The sequence below is a fragment of the Sycon ciliatum genome, chromosome 5, assembly GCF_964019385.1.
Source record: "Sycon ciliatum chromosome 5, ocSycCili1.1, whole genome shotgun sequence".
NCBI lineage: Eukaryota > Metazoa > Porifera > Calcarea > Leucosolenida > Sycettidae > Sycon > Sycon ciliatum.
In genome coordinates, this window is record NC_088647.1 from 11,939,026 (window position 1) to 11,949,340 (window position 10,315).

General features: G+C 45.9%; 1 protein-coding gene across 2 annotated transcripts in view; it reads right to left on the reverse strand.

Annotated features, from left to right (window-relative positions):
* The window catches only part of LOC135817608 (deleted in lung and esophageal cancer protein 1-like), a 57,654-nt gene extending 48,085 nt beyond the window's left edge, over positions 1 to 9,569 (reverse strand). For both annotated transcript variants that reach the window (XM_065330827.1, XM_065330826.1), the window contains exons 1-6: positions 8,872 to 9,569; positions 7,068 to 7,197; positions 6,338 to 6,454; positions 5,100 to 5,188; positions 937 to 1,121; positions 117 to 192 (exon numbers count right to left, since the gene is read on the reverse strand). In XM_065330827.1, coding sequence (XP_065186899.1) covers positions 117 to 192; positions 937 to 1,121; positions 5,100 to 5,188; positions 6,338 to 6,454; positions 7,068 to 7,197; positions 8,872 to 9,324 — 1,050 coding nt within the window. In that variant the 5' untranslated portion in view covers positions 9,325 to 9,569. The remainder of the gene's footprint in view (positions 1 to 116; positions 193 to 936; positions 1,122 to 5,099; positions 5,189 to 6,337; positions 6,455 to 7,067; positions 7,198 to 8,871) is intronic.
* Between the last annotated feature and the right edge of the window lie 746 nt (positions 9,570 to 10,315).

Here is a 10,315-nt window from a genome sequence, read left to right on the forward strand (position 1 = left end):
ATCTGAGCTACAAGTCAGCAAGTAAAGTTAGCCTAGTGACAGATTTTGGACATGATACACAGTGCCAGAACTTTTGGCGCAGTGTTATTGATACACAGTGGAGAACAAATTCATACCTGATAGGATTGGCCCTTTAAAGTATTCTCAAACAGCAACTCAGCTGGTTTTAGTGCAAACCAGGCTTGCCGTTCCCTGCAGAACACAAGTTAAGAAACCAGAAAACAAGAATTAGGACAATATCAATCCTTCAAGGCGAGAGAGGAGGGAGAGAGATCCAAAAGGAATCTTGGAAAGATGTCTCACTTGGCCATTAATCTGCCCAACAACAACAAAAACTCCTGAAATCCCAAAACTATGGATGGACTTCGAAATGATCCCACTTATGGGCTCACCAAATCTCGGTAAGTGGGTGAGGACAAATTGCAGAAAAAGGATTCACGGCATCAGGGCATCCGTCCTGGGATCCGACTGCATCCATGCACCATGTGACCATTTGACGCCCATCGCCAGAGGTGATGATAGCGATGCTACAACAGAAGCTATAGCAACTTGTGCTGGGACTGCACCATTCAACAGCTTGCTAAGCTGAAGAATTGACCGCCACTATTCCGCCTGATCTACACCACATAGCTATGAAGTGGCTTTTTCTGGTCAGTGAATCCCTACTTTTTGGTATTTTTCATTTTTTTCCCCGTACACATCACACCACATACTCCGGCATGCACTGGCTGTTGGTAACCACCCAGGAGAATGAAAGAATAGTCAGGAGGAGTCTGAGAAAGAGAAGAAAGACGTGTGTGACCATAATCGTCGTACACACGCGCACACACGCACCCACACACATGCACCCTCTACTAGGTACAACCTGCACACGAGAAGCAACCAAATCTCCAAGCATGCTGGCACATATGCACAAACACATACGCATGACCTTACAAACGCTCGGCTTGACGTGATCTCTTCACATTCTTTGGAGCAAGTGGTGCATCTCTGCTCCTGGGTAGTAGTGTCACAGGCAATGCTCGCCTCTCTCTCAATAACTGCATCAGTCGAATTTCTTCTTCCTCTGTTGCGGATGATGACTTCAGCATAACAGGTGGTAACTTGGACAGTGGACCAGGCTACAGACCATGCACAATACACATAAATGGGACATTTGAACATTTCAAATAGTGATCTTGTTTACTATGAACATACTGTAAATATACAAATTTTCGGCAGCTATTTAATTTCGGCTATATTCGGCACCGACCCAAAACGCCTAAATTAAAACGCCGAAGAAATTTTTCACAGCATCTGTCGCACTATACCATGCCCTCTACCCCACGCCGAAAATAAATCGCCGCCGAAATGTCAAAAATCGTGAAGTGCCGAAATTTTGCAGCGCCGAAATATTGTATATTTACAGTACTAATTTTTAATGAAAGTACCCCCCCCCCCGCCCAGTTATTGGTTGACAGGTTGAACTCCCGGTACAATGTAGTAGCTAGCTCTCGCTCTTGAAAGAGACATTTTTCGTTTACAATGTTTCTAGACAGACGAGTTACTACTAGATGAGTTATTTCAATAGGCCGAAAGCACCTCTATATACGAAGCGGAACAAAAATGCCTCATCCTTCAGAGCAGGAACGTTCAACGCTCGTTCCTCAAAAACAACATCAAGAAAATTACAAAATAAATTATTTCAAACAATACAGGCTTGACATCCTCAGACTGACATGACGGAAACCTGGCTGAATGGAGCCGGTGTAGACACGTACAACAACGGACATGTTCTGTATTGTTCGGGCGGCTCATTGTCCAGACCTGCAGCTGGCCTTCTTATCCAAAAGAAACTAATAAATAACGTCGAGCATTACTATACTTCTCTGGACGAATGATGATGATGTCTCCGAACTGGACTGCGGCCTGACAGCAATACTCTAACAGTGGTCTGCTGCTACACCCTGACACTATAGAGCTCCACATCACATCCTCAGGAGACAGATGACTTCTACTCTGCACTACAAGGTATTGCCCGCGAGGTCAGTAGAAGAGATGATTTGCTGATACTGGGAGACCTGAATGCAAAGGTAAGGAGTGCTCCACCTGCTTCAGGAGGCACAGTGGGATGTTTCTCCAAACACATGTCAAGCAATGCTAACGGCGAGAGACTGATAGAGCTGTGTACAGAGCAAGGTCTCACTCTATGCAACTCCATGTTCAAACATTGCATGCAACACCATTTGACATGGTTCTCCCATGGGCTCTTAGTAGCCTCTTACACAAGGATGGCCGACCTGTTTTAAAAATGATTGATTTCGTGATGATGCAGAGATCAAACACAGTGCGAGTTATGAATGCCAGATCATATGGTGGATTCACGACAATATCCGATCACCATCCAGTTATTGCGGATTTTCGACTGACATTCTGGTGGTGTACATCATCTAAATCAACCAAAGACCGCTGTTTCCTCAAGAATAACAAACCCACGTAAGACTCTGCTGAAAGTTACCCCACTGAAGATAGTTCCATGCTGGACCTATCCTGGGAGAGATTTGTTTTATCTACCCATGCAGCAGCGGAAAATTCATTTGGAAGAAAGAATCCCCAGAAGAGGGCTGCTAGAAGCACGAACCCTGCTGTTATCGGACTATCAACTCAACAGAAGAAATCCATAGCTGGATACACACGGGGAAAGATCCAAACAAGCCGAAAGAACTAAGGGGCCATCCGGCATTATCGATGATTTTCACCAAACAAAAAAGTTGTTGTTCATGAAGGACCTCACTCAGCGTCTTACTAAGCACTGGAGATGGCAATTAATACACTGGACATCAAGTACCCACGTGGCCGACCCCATCTCAGATGGATTGGCAATATTAAATATGATATAAAGCATGCCAATATTGATACTTCTGACTGTTTTGAACTTGCTCTAGACAAGAAAAATGGCTGATGCTTAGGCACCACAATAACTTTGGGGTGAACATTCCGCTCAGGTATGCTTTGGCAGCATTTTTTTAAAGTGTACTGCAGTACTGTTACCGGGCAATTCACCCTTGGTACCATGTATGGTACAGGAGCATGTTTCAAATTATGTCGCAAACCGGAATGGACTCAATACACTTTCTCTCTTGGTATTTTGATTAGAAAACATATGCCACAGTGAGACTACCATGTGTTTTACTCCGAGCCAAACGTTCATGGCTCTGCAATGACCCGAAGCGCCATACCAAGCAGATTAGTTTTTGACATGTTGCTTCGCACTGCGACTTGAATTTTTACGTCTTTCGAAAAATCAACTTCTTGTCGCAGGTAAACAGCGGCTCGCCTCTCGCCAATAAAGCACTGTACACCAATGAAAACTAATGGAAGCACACACAAGGCTTATTGTTTCCCTGTACTGGCCGTCGTGGAGCGGTAGCAATTACCTAATTTCAGAACTCAGGGTGAACTTGACATGGACCCCAAAACCGTTCCTGTTTGGAGCAACCCCTGTGACAACACAATTTGAAACGAAAAATCGGGCAACTTGGAGGCAACGGGCCAACACAAAGGAGTCGCTCAGTTCGAGCGACTCTGGCCTCGGAGCAAACCTCAACATGACAGCTTCCTTCCACAAACATATTTCGAGTGAACAATCCATGCTGATGATCGGTTTGGGTCTACACAATTTTGCTGTCAGACCTTTCCTATTTGAAACACCCTCCTCTACTCTGTATGATACCCTGCCTGACTGTCCTGTTGTCCAGAGCGCAGGCAGGTGACTAGCTGATTTAAAGGTAACAACTCTGGGAATGGCCAGCGGTCTTCAGTCACTGCTTGTTCTGCACCTCCATGGGTAACACTGACTTACTCTTCCGTCTGGAGTTTACAAGGTGGTAATCGCACTGGAAATGAGGCACCACTGAAATTGGTATCCTTAGTCAACCTGGGTGCAGAAGCACCATAAATGGAAGTGCTCCTGTAGTGAAGATTTCATTAGCCTACTCGAGCTTAACTGATGAGAGCTAAATTCCTTGAATGCTGTGTATTGATGAGTGGTTTGTGCTGTCTTGCAGGTTTACCGAGCGGAAGGCTCAACGGACTTCTCGTTTGCTCTGGATGGAGTCTGTGAATCCGTCAAATGTCATGTCAAGTTGGCAAGAAACAACAGGGCGCGAAATAACGGTCGGACATCGGACAGTTTCCGACCGTTTACGGTCAGTTTCCGGATGTTTTGTACACATCCGGACAAAGTGTCCGCGCACTTTTTTGCAAAGTACAAAAAAGAAAAGGCACGTCAATCCTTTGTCTCATAGTCATTAGCGATGTCATCTGGCAAGAGAAAGCCAAGCACTGCTGATGCGGGTGCTCCTCTTGGAAAGAAGCCCAGAGGAGTCAAGACGACCACTTGTGACAAGTGGGTCGCCGAGTATGATAGGGAGCTTTCAACTTCTGTTTGGCTGCACTATGAGCGCAGTCCCTCAGATCGTAGCGTTTTCGAAAACTTGAAGTGTAAGATGTGTTCCCGTTTTGTTGATAAAATTCGCAGCAGCAAGAATTTTTCTGACTCCTTCGTCGTTGGCTCAAGGAACCTGAAACGTCAGCCTTCAAAGATCATGCTGCTTCTGAAATGCATCGCCGTGCCATGGCATTGTTTGGCAAGGAGCAGTCAAGCGGAAACCCAATAGAGTATGCGCCAATCGCTCGAGCCTTGTGCAAACCTGACGACGCAGCAGCAGCCAAGGTCGGACTCTTTTCACGTCGTGATAACATTTCGATGGTATTAATTCTACACTGAACATTGTGTGATTTGATGTGAAAATTTGCATGTCTGGACATGTCCGGCCATTTTTGCAACTGGCAGGACGTTGTGCCAGAGCACATTTTAATCCTTAGCGCATGCCCTGAAACAACATCGTGCCGAATCGTTCACAGGGCCTTTCACATGGCCGAGTCTTCCCCAGTTCACCGAAAAGGATGTACTTTGGCATGTGGGAACCATGTATTCATGCAACACGATCTAACCAACAGACTCAATGCATGCCGGTCAGTGTCTCCTCACTAGCCTGCAGTAGCAACCGTGGAAATAACAGAAGCAGCAATAGCAATATAACAAACCATAACCTCACCTTGAGTGATTTCAGATTAATAGCGGCAGCTACAATTTGTTTCCTGGAGGTGGATGCCGTTGCACGGGTGAATAATGCCTGCTGGACATCTGGGTGTATGCATGGAGGTATGGGCATTTTATGCATGTGTAAGTATGTGTGGACGCATGCATGTGTTCGTGGATGAATGTGTGTATGTGTTGGTGTACAAATGTTGACCCGTAACAAACACAAGGCAGACAAAGAGCAGCAGAATAGCACAATATGCAGTCAAAAAGAACATTTATTAGCCAAGGGCACAGAGCCGAGGTATCTCCAGCAGGCAACTGGAACATGAAACAACATGGGTTTTGCTCCTCGGGTGCTTCTTCCAGTCACCCGTAGGGCAAAGCCAATATACATGCTCGTTAATGGCATCACTTGCCTGGGCCATTCTTGGTGCCAGCAGGTCAAGATTGTGATCAGGATTGCGACTAACTTGGACCATGGCTCACGAAGAATTTCAAAATCCAGGGTCAAAACTCGCATCATTTCGGGTCCTATGGTCTTACGTAGTCTCCTTAGAAGCTACAACTCCTGCGGGTCACAGACCATCAAGACAAACTACTACAGTTGCATTTACCCTAACTAAACATGACACAATGTGTTAGCAACCTTTATGAGCATGAACATTGTGTTATCTCATCACAGTGTAATTTTGAACTCGGACGGTGAGCCAATTAAATTACGGTCAAAAAGGAGAAGGACAAAATGTTACAAGTTATGACTAACTGTCCACCAACGCCATTTTGTCGCACTCGCTGACTGTTTAAGATCTGGTTACGTTGGTGGACAGTTAGTCATAACTCGTAACATTTCGTCCTTCTCCTTTTTCACCACAGTGTGATTCTGCAGGGTTTTCTAGCACAGAGATATACAAGCTGCTCCGTATGCATCACTCCATGTTACAATCATATTTACCATCCAAGGAAAAATTAGACGTCAACAAAACATTATGTTGGGGGCCAAACAAAGCAGAGTTGCACACACATGTTTATATACTCTTGAGGCAACGCTAAGTTGATTTTCAGCATACTGGACAGAATTTAGCTGCAGACCAGATACAACATTATCATACCCAAGTGTTCAACTCCTTCAAGCATTGTAACCCCCAAAACCTGATTATTTCGGGCTGTACTGGCCGTCAAGGAAGGTAACACAATTATTATGTTCCTCTGTTACTTCATGGACACCATAACAGAAAAGAACATCAAACATACCTTGCTCCGGTTGCTTAAAGACTTCCGTCTTGACAAATCCACGCATAGGCACAAAGCCAGCATCAATCATGTGTGTAGCATCTTGACTGTGGTCCAGCTGAACTGGGCTATGACAAGCTGTGGTAGTCGGCAAACAGCAACAAGCATGCAATCGTATGGAGGAAGCGAGAAGACAGGATGGAGACTCGATAAACGAAAACAAGAAAGATTGACATTCATCACCCTTGTAAGAGTCAGCCAGATTGATATAATAATTCTCTGTTGCAGCTCCTTTAAAAGTGGTGAATGGAGTGGTTGTTGGAAGCACAGTTTCTTTGACTTGCGTGAATGCGCGACAAATTCCCTTGGTTCTAAAGCTGGTTTCCAAACTTGTGAAGGTTTGCGCTTCAGAAAGGACTCGGATGGATGCGCTTCGGCTCATAATTATCCTTGTTACAGTTTTCCAGAAAAAAAGACCATGAAATTTAGAGAATGTGCACCAGATTTGCAGACACACACCTGGCAATATGGCGGTAAACACACGCCTGCCCACACACGCTCTCTAGGCTGCAAAGTTATTCTGGCACAGAGCTCTCCTTCTCCCCACCACCATCATCAGTTCGCGTATTGGTGTCTTCAACATCATTCTACATACATACATACATACATACATACATACATACATACATGAACATTCCTGAAGACGGTCATAGAAGGACACGTCTAGCCTGCAGTATAACGGGTTACTTACAAACACAGCCATATGTTTCAGATAACGGTCTGCCACCGTCATGGCCTACTTGGCCTTGATCATGATGTTGGAATAAGCCCTTCAGACAATCCCGGGCTTTTACCATATCACAGTTGTAACAACTATCCAGCTGCAACAAGCAAAGAATTGGAGACATAAACCATACACACAGACATACACACAGACATACACACACACACACACACACACACACACACACACACACACACACACATACATACACACACGCATGCGCACGCACACACACACACGCACACACGCACGCATATACACACACACACACACACACACAGCACACGCACGCATATACACACACATGTATACATTCACATCAGCGTGACCTATCCATTCGCAAGAAGTATTGACAACGGTACATGTACCAAACACAAACAGAACGTCCCTGCGGACTTCCCGTTTGTTGAAGAGATTGAACTCTCTCCGGCATTATTCCAGAAGGATTACTTGTTACACTGGCTGCAAACACTTCATGTTATCTTGAAAAGGTTGGCTGAGCATGCCCCTGAGAAAATTCAGGAACAAAGTTGAGGCTAACTTCATACTTCAATAAGTTGCATAGAAAATGGCAACAAGATCCCTTCCCCCAACTGATGAATGCAAGATAAACTGAATATTGAAATAATGGCTGCTGACACGCTGGACCTTGCGACATGTTGGATGCCTGGATGGTGTGATAACAGAACAGTTTGCTATTTCTAGAATAGCTCACTCCAACCGTTCTTTCTTGGGTGTTGTTGTTGTTGGCGGTGGTACTTGTGGTGGTAGTAGTGATGTTGTTGTTGGTAGAATGTTTTTGTTGTTGTTGGTGGTGGTGGTGTTGTTGTGATTGTTGTAATTGTTGCGTGTGTGTATATGTACACACGTGTGAATGTGTGTGTTACTGGTGCAATTGGAACAGTGCTAGGTGGTATATGCCCTGATGAATACAGCCCCCCCCCCCCCCCCCGACCCCTACAAACACTGGGCTATGTCAGACCGGCACATCATACCTCTTCTACATTTACAAAAACTGGATTTCATCTGCCATCACCGTATACCACAGAGTACTGGGAGAGCGCTGCACCGCATGTACCCCAATCTTGGTCACGTGTGGGATGTACACTGGATGAGCGAGTAATTACTGTAGGTCATATTTGTATATCGCATGTACACAAATTGCCCTTCGTCAAGTCGCACCATGCTCATTTTGTTTTCTAGTGGTAGCATGCTCCAATAGCAAACAAAGAGCTGGTGTAAGGCAATGTGTGCCCGTAGGTCAATGTGTGCCCGTAGGTCAATGTGTGCCCGTAGGTCAATGTGTGCCCATAGGTCCATGTGTGCCCGTAGGTCAATGTGTGCCCATAGGTCAATGTGTGCCCGTAGGTCAATGTGTGCCCGTAGGTCAATGTGTGCCCGTAGGTCAATGTGTGCCCATAGGTCAATGTGTGCCTGTAGGTCAATGTGTGCCTGTAGGTCAATGTGTACTCGCAGGTCACTCAGGTTCTAACACCATATTACCCGTGGTGCTGTTGAGAGACTGGATGCTCTTTACCGTACGTAACACTGTGTATGCAGCCAGTGCACACTGCCATATCACTGGCAGTGTGCACTGGTAAGCACTAAATACAGTGCTGCTCAATGAAATCCAGTCGCGTCACTCAAGTTTGTGCCGTGCACCATTTCGCAGCCCAGTGTTCGCAGGTCTAGGGCTGCGCAGTGCCCGGCGCGTACTTGAGTGACGCGATTGGATTTCATTGAGCAGCACCATGGTATCGCTGAAACTCACCTCTTCCTTCACTGCATCATATCTCGTCTGTGCTGCTTCAGTCAACTTGGCTTCAGATGTATCACCATTGGCCGCACGCATCACAGCACCTTCGCAAGCACTACGCCTTTCTTCAGTTTCGCTTTCTTTCGTATCCACCGTACCATCTTTCAAATCTCCAGAAAACGATGTTGTGGCTGACGGGTACACGAAAGAGTTGACTGATCTAGCGCGTCGCTTTGATTTGCAGTCACCTTCTGCGGAGAGGATGTTGCTAGTAAATACTTCCAACATACCATACGCTTTCTCGTATCCAATTGCTTCCCAATTACACCGTGCATGCTGCCGGGCCTGTGATACACCAGGTGAAGCGGAACGTTTATCATCGTCTCTGGTCGAGGCTGGTACCTGATGTTCCCAATCATTACTACGGTCTGGCGAGGCATATTGGGTGGATATATCCCTCCCAGCCATCACAAAACTGACTTATTATCTTCTCCGTGTTGCGCAGCAACACTTCAGTTTTGAGTTACCCTTCCAAGCCGAGCGTTGGTCCAGTCATTGAGCCAACAAGGCTTGGGTTGGCCAGAAACTTGGCAGTTCCAGATTCACTGCTTGTGCCAGAACATGTACTGGCGATTTGCAAGACGTAGTATAAAATCACCACAAATCAATACGCCCTGAAAATGTGCGCTAGCTTCTTCCTTCTTTCACCTCAGACTAGATTGTAGTTTGTACAAGTAGAACACTCAAGATCAACACTCAGCTCAGCAGACTGAATCGAGTGGAGCGCTAGCGCGCGACCCAGTCGAGTCCGTAGTTACAAAAAAAACAGTTGTCATGACTTCAGTCTGGTTACGGCGTACATAATTATGTCATTTAGTGAGGTTTTGCATTCCGAAATTCGGCAAAAAGATTCGGCACGCGGGAGCGAGCTCGAAAATGCACACGAAGATTCGGCATGTTTGTTCGGAAAAAGCTCACTTTGCCGAAAATATTTTTCGGATGAATTTTCTTGTAGAAGAGCGCTAGCGCGTGATTTATTCAAAGAGGTTTCTTATCTCGGCATCGCTTCGCAGGCGTCTTGGGCGCATCAGCATCGCCAGCTACTTCTGATTGCTCCTCTCCACTGCCTGTCTACTCTCTATCGCCTGGAGTGTCCTCACCGTCATCTGTGTGGCTGAAAAGACTATGGCGATACGCATAAAATTTGACTTGGCCATGGAGTTGGTTTTCCTGAGGCGACTGAGGAGGCAGGTTTGGCCCTCGAGTCTTTGGGCGATCAAAGTTCGTTGGAATCAGCAAGAAAAGGAGCACGGGACAGGACGTTGCTGATGCTGGGGCTCACGAAATGAAAACACATCATTTTCGACTTGCAAAACAAACGTTGGTGCGAAAATTCGACATTTTGATGTTCGACAAATGACCGAAGAACGCCGAACCGAAATTCGGAATGCAAAACCTC